Raw genomic sequence first — 21,316 nt, 5'->3', positions numbered from 1 at the left:
CGGATGGGCTACAACAGCAGAAGACCCCACCGGGTACCACTCATCTCCACTACAAATAGGAAAAAGAGGCTACAATTTGCAAGAGCTCACCAACATTGGACAGTTGAAGACTGGAAAAATGTTGCCTGGTCTGATGAGTCTTGATTTCTGTTGAGACATTCAGATGGTCGAGTCAGAATTTGGCGTAAACAGAATGAGAACATGGATCCATCATGCCTTGTTACCACTGTGCAGGCTGGTGGTGGTGGTGTAATGGTGTGGGGGATGTTTTCTTGGCACACTTTAGGCCCCTTAGTGCCAATTGGGCACTGTTTAAATGCCACGGCCTACCTGAGCATTGTTTCTGACCATGTCCATCCCTTTATGGCCACCATGTACCCATCCTCTGATGGCTACTTCCAGCAGGATAATGCACCATGTCACAAAGCTCCAATCATTTCAAATTGGTTTCTTGAACATGACAATGAGTTCACTGTACTAAAATGGCCCCCACAGTCACCAGATCTCAACCCAATAGAGCATCTTCGGGATGTGGTGGAACGGGAGCTGGATGTGCATCCCACAAATCTCTATCAACTGCAAGATGCTATCCTATCAATATGGGCCAACATTTCTAAAGAATGCTTTCAGCACCTTGTTGAATCAATGCCACATAGAATTGAGGCCGTTCTGAAGGCGAAAGGGGGTCAAACACAGTATTAGTATGGTGTTCCTAATAATCCTTTAGGTGAGTGTATTTGTCAAGTGGGTCACTGGCCTTTTTTATTATTTTTTCTTCTCTTTTTTTAATTTTTTTTTTTAGCAGGGAAGAATTACTCTTTGAGCAAGTAAACATGGATGTAAATAATGCAGGATTCAAAAGTTTCAAAGAACTTTCAAAAAATATGATGATTAACGTGTTTGTTAGGTGATTATACACAATGTGATTCAGTGAGCAACACTGCATGTAAACAGGGAAACTTTAAATTGTGGTCATGAAGGAAAACAGTTGTTAACAGATGGCAAATGAGATGACTATATGTTAAGAAGATCAAGACGTTTTCATTTTGGTAGTTTGCAGGGGAAAGAAGTTTATTTTAAGAAAAATTTGCTTTATAAATTACACATTTTGAACAAATTTAGCTTTTGTGACTGAAGGTGAATGTAAACAAGTCTCTTAACTACTTTATTGGGCCAATTAAAGCCAGACCTTTTCTGTCCAGTCATTTTACATTAAACTCTATAAGGATATTGATTCCTAGTTGTGTTTTCTCAGTGGAGGAGTGTGTGAGCTCGTTGGAACTTGTCCCCGGCGACTGTCTAATCATCCCTCAGGAAGGTCTGCTGCTGCCCTGTGATGCTGCCCTGCTGGCTGGGGAGTGCCTGGTCAACGAGAGCATGCTCACAGGTGATCAACAACCAAGCAGAGTGTAAATTTCTCATATTTTATACCTTTATGATTATTGCATGTAGGATTGTATCTAAATAATTTTTTAAACATGACTGCCAACTGGTGCGAGTTCATCTAAAAATAGGAATGTATTTTTAGTATGTGGGGGTTCTTTGATTTCTTGCCCCTCAGTAACAATGGTACATAATTTTTACATTCTAAATCTAAAGTGTTGGGATTTTGCAAACCACTCAAATGTGAACAAAAACAGGCTTTGGCAATAAAAGGACAAATTACAGTAAATGTGGCGTAAAAAAAGATTGGTTCCTGACCTGTGAATAGCATCTCGCAGGTGTTGAGTGAAACTGAAGTGAAACAATATTATTTCTGTCTAGATATACTCTTTCTAGTTTCTAGTTCCAGAGTAAACGTGTGAACCATTTGCAAAGAGTAGTCTTGAATCAGAAGGAGCTTTATTGCCAAGGAGTGTTTTCCACATACAAGGAATTTGCTTTGGTGTTACAGCTGACATAAATAGATGTAGAAGATGTAGAAATATATAAATATGTAATAAACAAATGCAAGTTGTATAAGAATAACAGAAGAATAGAGTAGAATAATACAAATGACAATATAAAAAAGTAAATAACAATAATAAAAATAACAATGGAAGAATGGCTCGCCTCAGAGTCCTTGAGGCGTGTAGGTCCTGAAGTGATGGAAGATTGCAGCCAATCACCTTTTCTGCAGAGCGAATGATACGCAGATGGTGATGGAGGAGATGAGGATGGACTCAATGATGGCGGTGTAGAAGTGCACCATCTTTGTCTTTGGCAGGCTGAACTTCTTCAGCTGCCACAGGAAGTACATCCTCTGCTGGGCCTTCTTGGTGAGGGAGGTGATGTTCAGCTCCCACTTGAGGTCCTGGGAGATGATGGTGCCCAGGAAGCGGAAGGAGTCCACAGTGGTGACTGGGGAGTCACACAGGATGATGGGGAGGGTGGGGCTGGGCTCTTACTGAAGTCCACGACCATCTCCACTGTCTTCAGAGCGTTGAGCTCCAAATGGTTCTGGCTGCACCAGGTCACCAGATGGTCGATCTCCCACCTGTAGGCGGACTCATCCCCACCAATGAGGGTGGTGTCATCCGCAAACTTCAGGAGCTTGACGGACTGGTGACTGGAGGTGCAGCTGTTGGTGTACAGGGAGAAGAGCAGAGGGGAAAGAACGCAGCCTTGAGGGGAACCGGTGTTGATGGTCCTGGAGTCAGAGACATGTTTTCCCATCACCTGCAGGTGGAGTCGAGCACGTTCAGCTGGGAGAGCCTGTCCTTCAGCAGGGCCGGGATGATGGTGTTAAAAGCAGAGCTGAAGTCCACAAACAGGATCCTGGCGTAGGTTCCTGGGGAGTCCAGGTGCTGGAGGATGTAGTGAAGGGCCATGTTTACTGCATCGTCTACAGACCTATTGGCTCTGTAGGCAAACTGCAGGGGGTCCAGGATTGATTTAACACAAGGCACTCAAAAGACTTCATTACCACAGAGGTCAGGGTGACGGGTCTATAGACGTTTAGTCCAGTGGTCCTTGGTTTTTGGGGACAGGGATGATGGAGGAGGCTTTGAAGCATGCTGGCACATGGCATGTCTCCAGTGAGGTGTTAAAAATGTCTGTGAACACTGGAGACAGCTGATCAGCACAGTGCTTCAGGGTGGATGGGGAGAGTCTGGTCCGGCTGCTTTGCGAGATTTCTACCTCCTGAACAGTCTGTTGACTTCCCTCTCTAGGATGGTAAGAGAGGGGGAGGAGGTGGGGGATGAGATGGTGGACTGAGGCGGGTCAGTGGTGTGACGGGGGATGGTGTCAGGTCTGTCCCATTGTCTTTCAAAGCGACAGTAAAACTGGTTCAACTCGTTGGCAAGGCGTGAGTCGTTCATGGAGTGGGGGGGTTTAGGTTTGTAGCTGGTGAAATGTCTGAATCATCTCCAAGCAGAAGCATGAGAACTGGTGTTGTCTCTCTGCATACAGCTGTTTAGCATCTCGCACTGCCTTGCTAAACCTGTACTTTGACTCCTTAAACCTGGCCCGGGAATGCAGCTGTCCTCACAGAAGCAGATGTAGGATGTCACAGCCTCTGTATACTCATTCTACATTAAACTACTGTACAGTCTGTGTGCCTCCAGCTTGTTTTAAAATATTTCAGTTAGGAGTCAGTGTATTAACATGTTCTCATCATTCCTGTGTCCAGGTGAAAGTGTCCCAGTGTTGAAAACCCCACTGCCGGCTGGTGAGGGGACATACAGTTCAGAGACTGAGCGCAGACACACCCTTTTCTGTGGTACCCAGCTCATTCAGGCCAAAGGGGGAGGGCCGGGAGGCGTTGGTGCTGTTGCCGTGGTCACAAGCACTGGTGAGTAGAGAAACTGTTGATCTGAGTCGGTTAACAATAGCATGAATGTAAACTATGCTTGTTTTAAATTTTTAAGAAAAACTGAAGGTACTCTGTGTAATTTTTGACCACTTGTAATGCGATGAAGCTGTTTTTTTTTTTTTTGATGAGTGGGTCCCCGTTTCATTTGGGCCGTACATGCACATGAAGACTCATGGTCAACAATAAGCTTAAATGTACAGTGGAAGTTACAGTGACTAGTGAACAGAGACTTCTCCTCTGGAGCTTCTCAAGATTACACACCACACAATTCCACTATCAATTATTCAGCCTTCACTAAGCCCCGCCCCCCCCCGCTAAAGCCTACCAATCACACAGTACCAGTGAACCCACTGCATGCCCCAACGATTGAGACAAAAGACAACAATATGAATGATCAACACTGTTCCAGTAAAGCTGCGTAGGTCTCTATTCATTATTACAGTTGCTAAAAAGCAGAACAGTAGGGCTTTATTACGTAGGAAGTTAGCTACATTAGGAACAATCCACAGCTGAAATTTTTCTGGATTTGTTTTGGAAAGGGAATAAATTGTACTTCTCCTATCAACCTCTCTGGGTAGCAACTGTAACCGTTACAAGTGCCCCAGGAAGAGCGTTTGACCATATCTTAGCTATAAAACGCCTCTTTTTGCATTAGAGTCAATGGAGTGCAGCCATGAAAGCATCGGACCTCAGTTAGAGCGAGTCCTATACTGCACTGTGATTGGCCAGCTGCGTATTCGGGGCGTGGCTTAGCGAAGGGTCAGCTCTGATTCAACTCAGTAAGTCCTTTGTCGGGGACACCCCTAATAATATCAATTCAACACTTTTGTGGCGCAGCAGCGCATCAGCTGATTTTACTTACAGAGCCTCCACCTGCTTAGGCCTATATCTGATGTAGTCGGTGTGATCGGCTGGATGTGCAGGCTTTCCTTTCCTTTGCTTGCTCCTATAGTCTTTATTGTAGCTTAGTGACTTGTTTAGGCCAACTCCTTACTCATTTTCTGCTTCTTATTGTCGTCTATTTGAAGTAGTCTGCAACGCACCACTAAAGCTAAAAGCACTCGTGGAGATTTTTCAGTTAAAGTTCTTCAAGAGTTATTGATCCAAAGTTACAAAGTTATTCTCAGTGGTTGACTTTGAACAAACGGATCACAACTTACAGTAGTCAATAAAATATTTCACTCCTCTTTTATTCAAATATAAATATGATAATACAATTTTCCAATATGTTTATATAATAGTTATTTCAAACAGTAAAAGAGAAAAGACAATGGATCACATTGCTTGTCCATAACAACAATAAAAATAATACGAATCAACTGCTATGGCTTCACCAGGTGGCATTTTACGCAAGGTATCGAGTGATTGATGTCTGTCTCACTTTAGGGGAACTGTTTTTGGTACTGGTTTTGTAAAGTTTTAAACCCAGCCGTAGTAACTTTGAGAGCTCACATTTGCTCTTTCTTCTGCTTATATCTCATCCTCAGGGTTTTTCACAGCCAAAGGTAACCTGGTCAGCTCCATTTTGTATCCTCAGCCAACCAACTTTCGCTTCTACCAAGATTCTGCCAAGTTCCTTTTCATGCTGTGTTTTGTTGGTAAGTGCTTTAATAGCAACCTGACTGATTTTGTTTAAAGAGTGTATGAAGAAGCATATCTTGTCTGTATCTACAGCTGTGTTACTCAATGTATTTCAAGCCTTTTACAATTGAACGTGAATAAACTTTTTCCAACATTGTCCTTCTTGTTTCAGCTTTTATTGGCACCATTTACAGCTTTGTGGTCCTCTTCAGAACCAATGTAAGTTCAAGCTACAATGTAAGGACCAACTAATGTCTGGCCTGTCTTTATTTGACATACTAACAATAAATAAGGTGATATCACTGACTTGTGTCTGGATGTGTGTCCAGGTGACCTGGTTGGAGTTGGTGATTAGGAGCCTGGATATTGTGACCATCGCAGTGCCTCCTGCTCTGCCTGCTGCTATAACCACTGGCACTATCTACGCCCAGCACAGGCTGAAGAGGCAGGGCGTCTTCTGCATCAGTCCACCACGCATCAACATCTGTGGCAAGGTCTCACTCTTCTGCTTTGACAAGGTGAGGGGGAATCCATTAACTGAAGTTTGCTGTGTATGAAAAGGACAGCTGTGGCCACATCAGAGTATGTCTGTTACTCCAGACAGGAACTCTTACAGAGGAGGGTTTGGATGTGTGGGGAGTGATGGAGGGGGGACCTGCTGGTTTCTCAGAGCTGCTCCCAGAGCCCAGGCTGCTTCCTCCAGGGCCAATGCTGTCAGGCCTGGCCTGCTCCCACACTGTGACGCTATTGCGAGGTCAGCCCCTTGGAGACCCTCTGGAGCTCAAAATGGTCGAGTCCACAGGTTGGGTAAGACACTATAAAGCTTATTTTATTTATTTGAAGAGGTACTTGGCTAGGAGTGTTTATTGTTTTGAATTGTTTTGAACACTTAACTTTTCTTACTGGTACTAAAACAATACTTTTTTGATACCTTACTTACTAAACCCTTTTGTTGTTTAACAAGAGAAGCCAAACACATTTGATGCAAGCTTTTGGGTTTAATACAAGTTTACAATACAGGTTTGGGTCAGAACCACAACATTGAGGTTGGATAGCTAGGCCCATGCTTTACTTACAGTTATACTTAAAATAAATATCCCACTCATAACATATAATATTAATTTAATTTAATCTTCTGTTATAACGTGCTAATTTAAATGCGTGTCTTTACATTGCATCTCATTTTACAGACACTCCAGGAGCCAGAGGGAAATGGAAAGACGCTGGATGCAGAGTTTGGAGGCCACAGAGTTTTGGCTGTTATGAGACCTCCTACTCAACGGCTCCAAGCTCAAGGAAGTGTGAGTGTCCCTACCAACACTCTCATGTAGACTAATAGGACTTATTAGCTATTAATGTCATATCCCCCTGACCACCGTAAGTAACACTGTTGTACATGTATTACAAACTGAATTAAATGTAGATAAGGAAAAGTCGGTACATCACTAGTTAAAGGGAAGTCATTGTAATCCAATACACTTTTTGTTAAATTCCATGAATATTTCCGCAAGGTTTGCTAGTTCTCCATTTTGTTTGTGCTCTGAAAAAAATCCGGTTTTCCTACACAGCCCTTGCGCTGTAAAAGGAAAACAAAGAAAGTGCTCGTGCACAGGAGTGGTGATGTCATTAGGAGAGAGAGTTCTATATACCGGCACATTTGAACGTGCTGGACTCCAGGCACTGTGAAGAAGAAGAGATAGCAGAGAAATGGCCAAATAGGAAAAGGTCTGAAGAATATAAACAGAAGAAAGTTAGATCACCAGGCATGAGCGAATGAATTCCAACGCAGGAGAAAAGAGACACATTTTAAATGTTAGGGGCAGAGCTTCTGAGGGAGCACCAATTGGAGCGGTGTGTTTGTTTGGCAGTTGAGTTCAAATATCAAAAATCCTTCTGCAGAATTACTTACTCACCCTTTACTTACTCACTGTCTGCTTTGTTAACTGTGTGCCTACTATGTCAATATGTGCATCTAGAATTTCCAGTTTCATGTAAGTGTTATATTTCTCTTTCATTTTGCGGTCAGTCAACAAGCGAGGCGGTGGCCATCGTTCAGAGGTTTCCCTTCTCCTCAGCTCTGCAGAGAATGAGTGTGGTGACGGTTTCCTGCAGAGGAGACTCTGCTCTCGCTTTCATCAAAGGATCCCCAGAGATGGTGGCAACCCTCTGCCGAGCAGAAACTAGTCAGTAATTTAAGAATGATAAGATAAGTTCTATAGTATTGCAGTCCAGTATTTTCTGTGATTTAGAATGACATTGACAATCATTGGTTTACAGGAATGGTAATAAAAAAATGTTTTCAAAGAATCTTTCCCAAACGTAGACAAGTCAATTTTGCATTGTCTACATCTTTTACTGTACATTTATACTAAATTGGAAGTTTTGTGTTTACAGTTCCGGCACAGTTCTCCAGCAAACTGCACAACTTCTCCAGTGAAGGCCTTAGGGTTCTTGCACTCGCTTGTAAACCATTAGACAGGAACACTGACTTTAGGACCATTGAACGGTGAGAACCCAGCCTGAGAGTCATACTGGTATGGATGCTGCAAACACAATGTACATGCTACATCAGTGAGTGTTAATGCAGCTGTGTGTATTTCTGCAGAGGGGAGGTAGAGAAAGACATGCAGTTCCTAGGCTTGCTGATGATGAAGAACCTGGTGAAGCCAGAGAGTGCTAAGGCTATCAACGTACTGAGAATGGCACATCTTCGCACGGTCATGGTCACTGGTAAGATAAATTTGTATCAACCACAGCAAATTACACTGTGCACCTCTTTTTGTTTTATTACAAGTTGTCATGAACTTAATGCCATCAACGTCATGTCAAATCTTGTTTTTGTCCTTCACACAGGGGACAACATTTTAACAGCAGTCAATGTAGCAAAAAGCTGTGGGATGGTGGGGTCTGATGAGAAGGTGATATTTGTCAATGCAACCCCCCCCACTGCCCAGTCCATGGCCACCTTGAGGTTCAGCCTGGAAGGAGGAGGGGACACTGCTGCCCAAAATTCCATAGAGATCGTCACTCGGGTTGGTCCTGCTCAGACACAACACCACAGCACATTGCTCCTCAGTATGTCTTAGCCGTACTTTTTTGGCAAAATATATTTCATCTGTACATCTAGTACATCTGGAAAGGTGTAAAAAAAAAAAAAAAAACACTTCATGGTTATTTTCAAAAATCATGGTTATTTTGTATGAGAATCTTTTGACCACAACTGTGTTGACATTTCTGTAATATTACTATGTGATAACATGAACACATTACTGTGGCAGTTTTTGTCGCCGTAATCGTGTTACTCTCATAAATATTAAAGGCGATGACCTTCATTATATGTCAGACTAAGTGGAACTCTTCACAAGCAGCATGGACATGAAAAACAACAACATGGTTTGATTGTAAATCTAAATATTTCTCGTAGTCTTTGAGTCCTGTTATCGCTCTTACAAGGAGCGTATTCGAAATCCTTTTCAAATATTGATACATACAAGATTTTATGAACTGGTTAGGTTTTAAATTGAATGATTAAATGGTTATCACAATAACACACACAATAGGCACATAGTGAGCACAATGATGGCCTACATTTCTAAACTGGCAGGATGAATTTTGGTAGCTGTCATTGATGCTTTCCTTTTCTCCTCTCAGGACCTGTACCAGGGTGGTTTTGGCTATCACTTGGCTATTAATGGCAGGTCCTTTGCTGCCCTCTGTGACCACTTCTCTGAGTATCTGCCAAAGGTAATCTATGTATGCTATGTAATACCGGAAGGATTATTCTGGCCATGAACCAGGCTAATGCACCAATGACACATGTAGGGGAGTCGTCACAGGGACAGTCATTAAATTACATTATATATTGGTTCAAACAGAGGCATCAGACTAATAGACCATATTTCAAGTGCCACTTTCAGTTGACTAAAAGATGATGATTGTAGGGAGTAAGTCAAATCAAGATGTGTTCAATTGTCATCGGAGCTCTTTCTCTTTTCTTGACATGCCTCGTCATTGCAGGTTTTGTTGCGAGCCACAGTGTTTGCACGCATGACCCCTGACCAGAAAACCCAGCTGGTAAAGGAGCTGCAGAAACTGAAGTGAGTTCAGAAAATAAAACGGAGTAGGACTGTACTGAGAGCAGTGTGAGGGGAAACTAAACACTCATTAACCTGCAGTCCTAATACTCTATTATATATTTATTTATTTTATTTATAGTCAAACCCCTCTTCTATTACTACAGCTACCGGGTGGGCATGTGTGGAGATGGGGCCAATGACTGTGGGGCCCTAAGAGCTGCTGATGTCGGGGTTTCTCTGTCTGACGCAGAGGCTTCAGTTGCTTCACCCTTCACTTCCAAGACTGAAAACATCAGCTGTGTGCCGCTGCTTATCAGGTGAGAAAGGAGGAGGCATTTACAGCGTTGAAATTAGAAAAGCAAGTTAATGGCAGGAGGACATCTTTGAAAACCAAAAGAACCAGCAATGTTTGTAGTACAGTACCTGCAGCAGAGAAATATTGATGCATTTTTCCTTCTTCTCTGTTCAGAGAGGGCCGATGTTCTCTGGTCACCTCCTTCAGTCTCTTTAGATACATGGCTCTTTACAGCCTCATTCAGTTCTGCTCCATCCTCATCCTCTACACAGTAAGTAGCAGTGGAGCTCATCACAACCTTCAAAGTAGCCATCTGTTTTCGTTCAATCCTTGGTGGATCAGCTTCAACTTACTGCTGCCATTCTTTTATATTTCTGTCCAGTCAGTTATTAGGCCAGACGTTATGGAACCCAAAGTGTTGAAATAAATAAAGACGTTATGAAATATATAAATGGAGAAAGGTGTATTGAAAGGTGTAGAAAATAGGCCAGCACATTGTCATAGTAGCTTAATTGTGGACATTTTCAGTATTTAAAATAAAGCCACTTGTTGGAAACCAGTAAAATTGCCACACTCTGACAGATATCTGTTGGCTCTGGCTAGCCAACGTGACAAATATTCTAGAGAGACAGATTACTGCAATGTATTTAGGCAAAGCTTTACTCATAATAAACTATGTCAATACAGGATTTAATTAGTTGTATTTATTGGCTAAACAGGATTGTGAAAAGAGACTTGGCACACCTTGTTCTAAAACGTCTGTGCATGATTACAGCCTAAATCATATCCAGTACAGGTTTGCAGTGTTATCCCGAATAAATCACTTCAAACAATGTTGCATACATTCTGCTCTCTTGACTTCTGTTTGTTCCCTTGCCTTTAATGTTTAAATAACTTGACTTCCTAATGTGTGTCCAGATTAAGACGAGCATGGCTGACCTGCAGTTCCTTTTCTGTGACATTGTTGTGGTGACTCTGCTGGCCATCGTGATGGGGAAAGGAGGTCCCAGTGAGGAGCTTCACCCCCACAGACCTCCAGCCAGTCTGCTGACCCTGCCTGTCCTGGGCAGCCTCTTCATCCACATCTGCGTGGTCATCCTGGGCCAGCTGGCTGCGCTCTTCATCACCACCTCACAGGGCTGGTCAGTAAAAAGACTCACAGCTGCAAAGATTTTTTATTTCCCTTCAGAATATCCTAAATAAATGTGATTCTATATTCACTAAACAAAATCTAATATCGCAGGTTTAGAAAAGGACCAGCATCCCATCTACACGTGATGCACTTTAATAGTCCTAAACTTCATCCCCTGTATTGTTTTTAGGTATATTCCACTTAATTCCACAGTATATGGAACAGCCAATCTGCCCAACATGGAGAACACCACTGTGTTTGCCTTGTCGGGTTTCCAGTACATCATTATGGCTGTGGTGGCCACCAAGGGCTACCCTCACAAGAAACCTCTCTACCACAATGGTGAGTCATCAGAAATGTCCAAGGATGATGATTTGGGGTTGGGAAGGGTGATGCATTCAGACATATGGTGACAAATTGGTTGGCTATTCATTTGGCTTAGTTCATCAAATGTAGCTTTAGCTTTATCAAAAACAATCTTAGTAAGTAAAAGTAAAACCTATTAAAGATTTATTGATTCATTGAATTCAGAAGTGATTTTCTTCTTTTCTTCTTATCTTTCCAGTGATTTTCCTCTGTCTACTGTTTGTCCTCTTTGCCCTCATGACTTGGCTGGTGGTGTATCCTGGGACCTTTGCTTGCCAAATACTTAAACTGTATGACATCTCTGATATGAATTTCAAACTGCTGCTCGTCGCTCTGGCCGCTCTCAACTTACTTACTTGTTTTGTTGTGGAGGTAAGTGATGATATGAAACATTAAATGAAACATTAATATTCCCTTAAAGGACAATTGTTAATCTGCATGAAAAGTAGCTGGCTCAATCATGAACACCAACCAGATGAAACGCATTATAGAGGCTTTGGGCTATAATAGCTGTACTTCAAAAGGGAGTTTTGCCAACGCAATACTGCTTGCTGCCACAACTCCTTACACTACCCCTGCCTCCTCTTACTGTCTTACTGCTGAAGTTTTTCTTGTTTTTGTTGACTTCATAAGCACTAATGTTCACGTAGGCCCATGTTCATTCAGCTCTGATTCTGAACCATTATGTGTCAGTGGGGAATACTACTTCCAGCAGAAACCTCAGATTCTTTGAGCGCTCCCTCAGGGCAGAGCCTTTTCCACCAAATCTAACTGTGTAACCACCAGCGTACACGACACTTGGTGACCGCAGGCTTCATGCTGACACAACCTATATGTATAACAGGGGTGTGTCTGCTTTCTGCATCATATTAACCAAATCCATAAAATGACTTCTCAGCTTATAATACAATACACAGAATTTTGCTAGTTTAAAAAAATTCAGATTTTAATAAAATTGAAAGAGACTGGACTAGAGAAACTACAAAAACACCTCCTAATGCTCAGCAATGTGTATCTTTAAAGCATTGATCCAGATACTATCTGCTTACTTTATTCCTAGGAGCACACAGGTGAATGCAAAGGTCTGTTTCACATTTTGACATGTCACATTTGGAAAAGCACAAGTTGGCCCACTATCACTCCTAAGGGGGGCACTGGAATATAAAAGAGCCACCCTTAATGTTTTTAGTAACACCTGTTTTCCTGCTATAACAAGTCAAAATGTCTGCTCAGTCTATTTTCAACATTAATAGATTAATACTGCACATGGAGAATCTCTTTTATTGATAAGATTCTAAAAGCCGTTGTTAACTGTACAGTTGCTTTTTTTCCCCAGGTGCTGATAGACTTGGGTATCCTGAACTGTCTCCGGTTGCTGCGTGGGAGGCGTCAGTCCAAGAAACAGTATAAACGTCTGAACGTGCTTCTGTCGGACTCCCCATCATGGCCGCCCCTTAATGAAACCCTCTACTCCACAGATCACACATTAATCTCCCTTAGCTAGCATCTACTTCCATGTTGGACACAGTCACGCAAGCTGACCAATGCTGTGGATGTCTAAGCTACATCCCCAACTTGACCAACAATGCAAAGTTATGATTACCTGTATTAATAAAAACTTCTCTAAACTATTATTTATGTATTTTGAAAGATGCTTATATTTTCTATGAAGTTTCAGTGTGATTTAGTAATGTGGACCACACAGCACTGGGGAGTTTTGTAGGGCTCACTAATCAATGGAAGTACTTTCTGAAAAATATTCTTATTGAGTTCTAATACACTTTGAGCAGCTTTGGACAAAAGCACCTACCTGCCAATTCAATGACCATGCATCACAAGACATTTTTGCAAATCATTTTATTAAATCAGTATTTACAGGCAGTTTGTGTTCTCTCAGGGCTCAGCTAAACCCAACTGTCTCCTGCTCTGCTGCTAGAGTTCCTGAACTTCACTATTCTTAACAGTATTGTGAATCTCCCTCTGTTATAATCAGTTTCTTGGAACTACAGTAATAAAAGAACCAGGAAGTAAAGATGTGATACAGGAGGCACAAGCTGAATTAAACCATTATAAGTATTTTTCTACTGGTGATGTGCACCATTAAATATGGCTTTACTGACATTTCTCCGTTTCAACGAATAAAAGGTGGAAAAATTATCTATTGGGCACAATGGTCCTGACAGCTAGGTAGTCGGTGCCTTTCAGGTTCACATAACAGCTGTGTCTCCCATGTTCCATTTCAGCAGTGGACCAACAGTTACTGAGCAATCATGCGGGGTGATGTTACAGTTTCTTACATAACCAAGATGCAAACAGACAAAATTCAAATACAGCCATTCATTCATCTTGGACATGGTTTCAGTTACATTTCACCACAAACTGTTTCTGACAAAGCTTTAATATGGACATTTGCTGTTTGAGCAATCAAACATGAAAAATACAATCTTAGTTCATTTCATTCATTCAGTCTTGTTCACTTGCACCTGAGTTCCTACGTACTGTACGTCAGTAAAGGACATGAAGGAACGAGCACACCGCTGACGAGGTGGAGATGTGACGGAGAGGCTTGTGAAGGAAAGCAGTAAATTCATTCCCCTATCTGACTCTCCATTGAGTTGCTGCCAGCACCACCTTCAAATAATGACATCTGAATTAAGTGATATATACAGGCTGATTTTAAAATAGGATTTTGGTTCATTTTGATTAAAATACTGGTCTGACATCACTGCCATCTCATACAAAAAGGCATAAAAGCTACTTAAAAATGACTTCCACGATCTCCTTTTCATTTGTCTTTTTTTTGCTTTTACTTTTCAATAGAAATAATGACGTGACAGTCCAAGGAAGACCTCTGAAAAGCTCCAAAAAAAAAAAAAAAAAATGTAAACAGAACTCATCAGATATACCACTTGACATACATGACCCTTACCCTCAGTTTTTAAGAACAAATTTACTTATTAGGTGTGCACTGATAATGCTAACATATCAGTTAGCAGACCGGTACCAGGCAAATACTCAGCATTAGTGGTGAGTGTACTGTGTGAGATCTGACACCCCAAGCTGCAGCCCACGGTGTCTTTATTTCAACTGTACGGAGAAACCAAAAATTTGCATTTTAGCACCAAACAAAGGTGTTTCCCATTTCATAAAAACTGCAAATATTATGTTCATTTAAAAAAAAAAAAAAAAAACAAAAAAAAAAACCTCCCTCAATATTAAATACTGATTTAATGAACATGTTCTCGATGGTGTGTGTATGGGTTCTGTACTCAGCAGATATCAGAGCATCCCTAGTATAGATATTTAAAGACAAGCATGAAAAACAAAAAGATAAAAATTTAGTGAGCCAACATCTGAAAAATTTAAAAACATGTGTATATGGTGTGAGAAGTGATGTCTGTTATTATTGCTGGGGAGAAGCTGTTGCCCATGAACCAGCTCATCTCATTTTGCTATGGCCCGTCATTCCTCCTCCTCCTCTCTCTCTCAAAGTCTTTGCTTTCGCTTTGCAAGCATCCTGAGATGGGGCGCCTGGGGACTGAAGGAGGACAGAAATGGAGGTAAGGGGGCGTCTCTTAAAGGGATCATCACAGTGAGTCCAGAAGATGTCCATAATCACAGTGTCTAACAAACTGGAGTGGGGAGAGAAGAGAGGACGTTTCCATTTGACCTTGCTCCCCGTCAGTTCAGCATAACCGCTTGTGGGAAGAGTTGGGCAGAAGTGCGGCTTTACTCACAGCCCATCCGTTATAATGATACTGAAGGAAGTTTTAAGAATACAGTGCTGTCTTTGCTCTCAGGTGGCCCTTGATCTCTCTCCCCTTAATGGCTGGGTGGCCCCGGGGCCCACTTATCTGTGCTGTCGGAACCCTTGGGTGCTGTCTGGGCCAGCTGGCTGCCCGACAGTGTGATTGTTTGATCGGGTGTCCTCTGAAGGCAATGTAGAGTTATTGCGCCCTGGTCTGGCAGAAAGAGGAAACAGGAATAAATTAGAGACGGCAGCATTTTAAACGTGCCAGCTGCTGGACAAAAACAGCTGACAACTTGTTTCCAGTTGGCAAGTTTCAGCAGCATTCTTGTTTTCAACGAGTGTCTTTCTCCTGAACTGTCCTTATTACAGGAGCCCTGTAGTCTCACAACAGACAGACCTCCACACATGATTTTACTGCTAGTGCTCCCTCTTGGTTTTCGGTGAGTTCTATTCAAAGCTGTATTTAAAAAGAACAGTTTTAATAGCCTTTTTTCTTCATTCTTTTGAGTTTTGGTTGCTTTTATATTCATTTTGGCACAATTCACTGCTATTCAAATCCAACTGAACACAAATGAAAAGAACTTCATATTATTCAGTCAACTAACTTCAAGTTGGAACCAGACAATCAAGTTCTGCAAAAGTTGCGTCAGAAAGCTTTCTAGGATTGTTAGGCTCCACCTCCTCCTCTCTGAAACCAAAAGGCAACGCCAGGACTGGAGGTGAACGAAGCTCCTCACAACCCTGCAGATGTTCATCTGAAATTCAGCTGGAAATAGTTCATTTTTTAGTGGCTACTGCCTTAGCAATTGTTTTGATTGTTAGCTTGTGCTGCTCCCATTATTTGGATTATTTGTCTTATTTACATTGTTTACCTATAGCCAACATTTTAAAGTTCGTGTTAGTTGGTTTCAGTCATTAGAATATTCAGAAAACCAACTGTCAGTTCCACACTGACCAGACAGACTTTTGTTGCCTATTTTTTCTAATTTAAGTCACAAGGTCAAGGCTGCAATCACTTTTTGGCAAATGGAAAACTACTTGTTCCTGGTTGTATTGGCCCTAAAGGTGTTTCAACAGGTTAAAATAACTGGGTAAGCCATAACTCACATATGACGCTCATAACTGAAATCATTTTATTTTGAGAACCTTTCAGTCACAAGGTAGGAGGTGGAATCAGTTTTTTGGCAAGTGCAAAACTGCATAGGCTATATGGGCTGTATGGGCTATTTAAATGTATTTCACCTGGTAATAAGGACTGATTGAGCTATACTCTGTCTTTTTGGCAACTGCAACAGGCCTACTACAAAACTCCATATTTCAACTGGTTATAAAAGGACTGGATTGGTTGGCACAGAGCAGCTAAAATAATGGGATAATTGAAAGAGACCTTTATTTTATATAACCCAGCCGTGAATCATGTTAATTAAAGACTACAGTCTGTTTTCCAAATAGAAACAAGGATGTTTAACATAGGCTTACCAAGCACAAATTTCATCAGCAACAATAGGCTAATTTTATTGCTTATAATAGTGTTTTGTCAGGCCTGATTAACTGCAAAACACAACTGTGATTTTTCTGTTACAAGAAACATTAACGTTTCAAAAAGACCTTCCCTTACCATACCTTTGCTATTACCGCGGCCATAAAGTGATGTTTTTCTGCACGTTATGACTGTCTGACCCAGATAAAAGCAGCTGTAGATGTATAGCCTAGCAGAGGTCAATCAGTTTTTGGCAGATGATCAATTTTCGACGGGTCCGTTGTCAATGAGAGAGAGAGAGGAGCGAGTAATGGACACTTTACTAACCTACATTGACATCTAAGAAAGTCATCGGCGCTGACGTTCCGCATGCCAGTATAGGATTAGTGGTCAAGGGAAGACTCTCAGAATGTTGCGGTTTGTTGGAACACGGCGCACATTGGTCCGACTTTCTACGACTCGACATGTCAAACTTTAAAGACTCATCTGACTAACGGCGCACACTGATCCAACAGTTGGTCGGCGTTTGTCGGGGCAGTGTGCAACAAGCTTTAAAATGGTGATTAAACACAGAGTTTAATTTGAAGTTGTAAATAGAAGACAAAAGATAACATGATCATGAAATAACACTTTTAAAGTCCTGGCAACTCCATTGTATTGTTTACGATACGTCACTCAAGCAAAAGCCATGTAAAGTAATTTGTCCAATCAGCAAATCCATCTAGTTGGCTACATCACTCTACTGGTTTGTTCACCTAGCATAGATTCGCTAGTCAATGAGGTTATGTGAAGTTTGGAAAGAGAAGTATAAGGACATTAAATACTGTGATCTCTAGGATTCGCCTGAAAAGTAGATTGTGGACGCCTTCCTCAGATTTCCCTACAGAAAACATCTGTATATTTACAAAAAGACTGTTTTTTGGAATCAGAGTAAACAATGGCACTGTGATTTGGTGTTAATTTAAGTCCACACCCAAAGATGTTAATTCCTGGAAACAAGGTGGATGGAGAGACCCTAAAAGAATGCCTATTAATTTGAAAAAGTTTTATTACAGTCTTAAGCACAACGTGTAATATACCAACTGGAAAAGCCCTTCAGCAAGGTGAAGTAAAACCTCAAAACTGTCAATATTTATGGATTATTACCTGTCAGTGTTGGGCTTGTCCTGAGGCATCTCCTCGGGGCAGGCACTGCCCAGTATTCTCTTCCTGGCCTCTGCGTACTCTGCCTCGCGCTGGGCCAGAGACTTGACCTGTGGTGTAGGCCTGTTCTGATTCAAGGGTGATCCCAATGAACCGTTACTTGCAGGTCGCTTCAAAATGCGTATCTGAGGCGGGGGTGCTGCTGGTAAAGAGTCGTCCTGTATCACCATGGTTGTCTTTAATGGAGATCGTGGAGAATTATTACTGGACTCCCTAGAAGCAGACCAACAGGACACAGTCCGTGTAAAATTAGTGATATAACAGACAGGAAGAGGCCATTACCTTGAAGCCCGGGAGGCATTGCCGATAACAGCTTAAATATATATAAACATATATATGGCCACAAGACTTTAGACAGAAATTTAAATTTATATAAAGTTTCATACTTGGCATCTTAAGACCATTGCTGAATTGTTATGTTCTTAATCAGAGTGTTTTACAGAGAGCCAAGACACACTAAAAAAGTATAGTTCTATTGAAATAGAAGCAATCATTTTCTTGTTCCTTCTGCCTTACTTTTCTTTCTGGCTGATCCTTAGCTTCTCTTCTAACCGTTTTTCCATGTCCTGTGGAGGAAAACATAGTCCAAACATGTATTCATTTTAACAAACAACATGGTGAGATTGATTTGGGGTAGGAAGAAAAGTGCAGCAGGTAGTAAGCAAGTCGGAGAGTGGATGGAAAGCAGGATTCAATTACAAGCTATTTATACATCTACAGGACATCTGCCAAGTCACAACATTGAGTTCTCAGCTAGCTAACATTAGCCGACTGGTGTTAACAGCTAAATGTGTTCATATAAGGTTTGATGAGGTGCATTTCGGAAACTGCATTTTACAGTGAGTAACCACAGGAACATGCTAATAAGAGCTGTAACTTCAACCTGACGAGCTGCTCACGTCCTGACCAACTTCTTCTCAGAGCCACGTTCTTGATGTCATGACCTAGGGGATCGATAGTGCCAAGCTACGGGGACAGTAGCTTGGCATGTTGGCCAACATAACTACCGTTCTACCCGACAATTGGTTGATAACATGGCCGAAATTGTTGTCCAACAACAACTTGGCCTTGTAAACTACAGGAAATCACAAGTTAGTTCAGCAAAAGACGTCATAGCATTCAGAGTTTAAGCCAGACTGTGAAAAACGTGCTAAATTAACAACACTCTTATAGTTTCTGTACACATTTTAAGAATATGTTAAACAGTCGATCTTGTAAAGTTACTTAACGTTATCTTCACTTTATGACATGTAAAATTTGATTTACAGTGCTGCTGCTAGTCGTCGTCCACAGAATGGCTTGGCTAACGGTAACGTTAGTCGTTCTTGCTGTGAATAGTGTGAATCAGTGTTTAGGACAAGAGTTATTAACGTCCTGAAATGATGCCGAATTAAATATGAGACGAGAGTGTGTACATTTTCCAACAAATAAACCAACATTCAATTGACAAATTTCCATGTTAGCCATGCAATGAGTTTCTAGCTTAGCATTCGCTAACGTCAACCTGAGCATTTCAACAGGAACTCATAATTTCGTGAGTTTCGCTCGCTTCATGTAACGTTAACGTTATATTCGTTAGCTGGTCGCCATTTGCTAACAATCAAGAATATTAACGCCATTTCATGCGAAACAACTTAGAAATAGCAAACGTCACTTGGCTAGTTAGCCATGTTAAGCCTGTGTAGCTCATTAGCTAACGTTACTTCACGTTAGCTCGCCAAGTTTCTTAAAGCTAACGCTAGCTTTAGCCACATTGTTGGCCCGTGGGAGTCGCTAACATGGAACAACGTTACGAGAACTTCTAAAAGCAACTATGTAAATATAAAGAAGCTACCGAAAGGATGATTGCCTTGAACTCAGGGTATTTTGAGCCTTTCATTATTTACCCCACTATCAGCAGCTTCCTCCCAACTTTCGACGACCTCCTCATCCATGTTTCATTTTGCTCAGACACGCTGTGAAGTTGGCTATCCTGGGCTCCTTCAGATCCGCCTCTCTGCTGTCCACCGCCTTTGACATCACACTGACGGATTTCCCCAGAGCATGATAACGTTACCCTCTCTACACAGCTGATTAGGCCCTGGCTGACTGCAGTTCAGTAAAGTGGCAGTAAATAATGAACAAGCTAAAGTATTTTGAAAGTAAAACACGTCTTTTAGTTTGCGCTGAACATGCTACAGGTGTGTGAACTGTGCTCAGCCCAGGAGAACACAAATGTGATGTATGTGGCTCTATTTTCAAATCACTTTGTGCCATTTGGCCTATATTGTAAACACATATTTATAAGGTAGTGTACATGATCATATAAGGCATCGCAAGCTTACACTGTGATCAAGATCGCAGTTAGAGTGCAGGTCGTTTTTAACAGCAGATAAAAGAATTCGCAGAAAAATATAGAAATTCAAAATATAGTTGGCCAAATGAAGTATTAATTATATGATCTTTAAACGGTTAATTATAATTGACATAACTGATATAACTATACAGTAGCTGTGGATTATGTGTGTCTGTGTTTGATTTTTATCTGAGCACAGACACTTGTCTTTCTCAATGGCGAAATTGATCTGTTCTCAGTGATCAAAGAAGAATAAATATCTTACACACTGCAGTGATTTTACATGGTATGAAAATGAGCCTAGTTATTAACAACAACGTGCTTATATTGTTTTTTATTAGACTTTTATCCAATGACTACACCGCAGGACTGGGTTACTCAAATACATGTTGTTTTATTGCTATCAGAATTATATTGGCTTCCTCACTATCAAACAATGTGTTCTAAGATAAAAGAGGACCAGATATAGAAGGGCTGATACAAACAAAAACAGAAATGTACTCAATAACCCAACTGATGCATGTCAGCTTTTCTTATGTGCGAAATTGTCTTATTGTAGCCCCATATGTTTCTGTTTTATGGTATAATAAAGATGTGTGTGTATTTAATATGTTCAAATGCTATGATATGAACCTAATCAGACAAATGACCAAATATTTTTGAAGGTCAGAAGTTGAACCAGCCTACAGACCTGTAAATCTGATATGTACGTAAGCGTCACTTTGTGTCATTAGAGGATAGCTTGACAATTTTTCATGTCTGTCCTAAAACAATAATCAGGTGCCCATATGGACACTGAAACAGGTTTTTCCCGCTGTAATAATTCTATATTTTCATAGGCCTACTGCCCATTGAAAATCTATTCCTTATGCCCATTCAATATAAGTGATAGAGGACAAAATCTACAGTGCTCGTTCTGTGCAAAAATATATTCCAAAGTTTATCTGAAGCTAGTATGAGGCTTCAGCAGATTGAGTGAGTCAAATGAAGTAGAAAGCTTCCACATTTACTGCAGTTTTAGTATGAAATGACTTTGTTTTTCTATGGACTTTGTTTCCCGTAGAGCTGCAGTGGACAGTCATAAAAAGATGGAATTTAGCACTATAAAGATTGTAAACTTTTAAAGCTATCCACTTTATTTAGTCAATCCCAGACAATTGAAGTCTCATTGTATCTTCATGAATGTATTTAGCAAAAACAGAACGAAGATAGTGGATTTGTCCCACCAGTTAGTTATGGGATTGTATATTAACAGTAAAACACTCTAGGCTACTGTATATGTACAGTAGTACATACTGTAC

At 41.2% G+C, this 21,316-nt stretch overlaps 2 protein-coding genes across 5 annotated transcripts in view; one reads left to right on the top strand and one right to left on the bottom strand.

The window, feature by feature from the left end:
* atp13a2 (ATPase cation transporting 13A2) overlaps positions 1–12,880 on the top strand; it is a 97,092-nt gene extending 84,212 nt beyond the window's left edge. For all 3 annotated transcript variants that reach the window (XM_046055860.1, XM_046055859.1, XM_046055861.1), the window contains exons 11-29: positions 1,256–1,387; positions 3,614–3,775; positions 5,284–5,394; positions 5,550–5,596; positions 5,707–5,895; positions 5,978–6,184; positions 6,568–6,678; positions 7,404–7,560; positions 7,772–7,883; positions 7,983–8,107; positions 8,231–8,409; positions 9,029–9,121; positions 9,395–9,474; positions 9,618–9,770; positions 9,923–10,019; positions 10,667–10,890; positions 11,071–11,222; positions 11,446–11,618; positions 12,583–12,880. In XM_046055860.1, coding sequence (XP_045911816.1) covers positions 1,256–1,387; positions 3,614–3,775; positions 5,284–5,394; positions 5,550–5,596; positions 5,707–5,895; positions 5,978–6,184; positions 6,568–6,678; positions 7,404–7,560; positions 7,772–7,883; positions 7,983–8,107; positions 8,231–8,409; positions 9,029–9,121; positions 9,395–9,474; positions 9,618–9,770; positions 9,923–10,019; positions 10,667–10,890; positions 11,071–11,222; positions 11,446–11,618; positions 12,583–12,750 — 2,672 coding nt within the window. In that variant the 3' untranslated portion in view covers positions 12,751–12,880. The remainder of the gene's footprint in view (positions 1–1,255; positions 1,388–3,613; positions 3,776–5,283; positions 5,395–5,549; positions 5,597–5,706; positions 5,896–5,977; positions 6,185–6,567; positions 6,679–7,403; positions 7,561–7,771; positions 7,884–7,982; positions 8,108–8,230; positions 8,410–9,028; positions 9,122–9,394; positions 9,475–9,617; positions 9,771–9,922; positions 10,020–10,666; positions 10,891–11,070; positions 11,223–11,445; positions 11,619–12,582) is intronic.
* A 208-nt stretch (positions 12,881–13,088) lies between these two features.
* Positions 13,089–19,836, bottom strand: szrd1 (SUZ RNA binding domain containing 1). 2 transcript variants are annotated; one of them, XM_046055868.1, is made up of 4 exons: positions 19,567–19,836; positions 18,197–18,246; positions 17,624–17,893; positions 13,089–15,208 (listed from the first exon to the last, which is right to left on the bottom strand). In XM_046055868.1, the coding sequence occupies exons 1-4, from the start codon at positions 19,612–19,614 to the stop codon at positions 15,097–15,099; spliced, it is 480 nt and encodes a 159-aa protein (XP_045911824.1). In that variant the 5' UTR covers positions 19,615–19,836; the 3' UTR covers positions 13,089–15,096. The 2 variants fall into 2 exon arrangements, with proteins under 2 accessions (XP_045911824.1, XP_045911825.1); XM_046055869.1 differs by lacking the exon at positions 19,567–19,836 and adding an exon at positions 18,564–19,520.
* Positions 19,837–21,316: the final 1,480 nt, after the last annotated feature.

This window comes from Micropterus dolomieu, linkage group LG08 (genome assembly GCF_021292245.1).
Source record: "Micropterus dolomieu isolate WLL.071019.BEF.003 ecotype Adirondacks linkage group LG08, ASM2129224v1, whole genome shotgun sequence".
NCBI lineage: Eukaryota > Metazoa > Chordata > Actinopteri > Centrarchiformes > Centrarchidae > Micropterus > Micropterus dolomieu.
This window is presented reverse-complemented; position numbering and strand designations above follow the sequence as displayed.

What these genes read in the sequence shown, in the direction of transcription:
- szrd1 (XM_046055868.1), bottom strand. Translation starts at nt 19,614, where the DNA reads ATGGATGAGGAGGTCGTCGAAAGTTGGGAGGAAGCTGCTGATAGTGGG. An exon ending in AGGAAGCTGCTGATAGTGGG is followed by an intron (nt 18,247 to 19,566) that starts GTAAATAATGAA and finishes TTTCCTCCACAG; the next exon opens with GACATGGAAAAACGGTTAGA. An exon ending in AGGATCAGCCAGAAAGAAAA is followed by an intron (nt 17,894 to 18,196) that starts GTAAGGCAGAAG and finishes GTCTGCTTCTAG; the next exon opens with GGAGTCCAGTAATAATTCTC.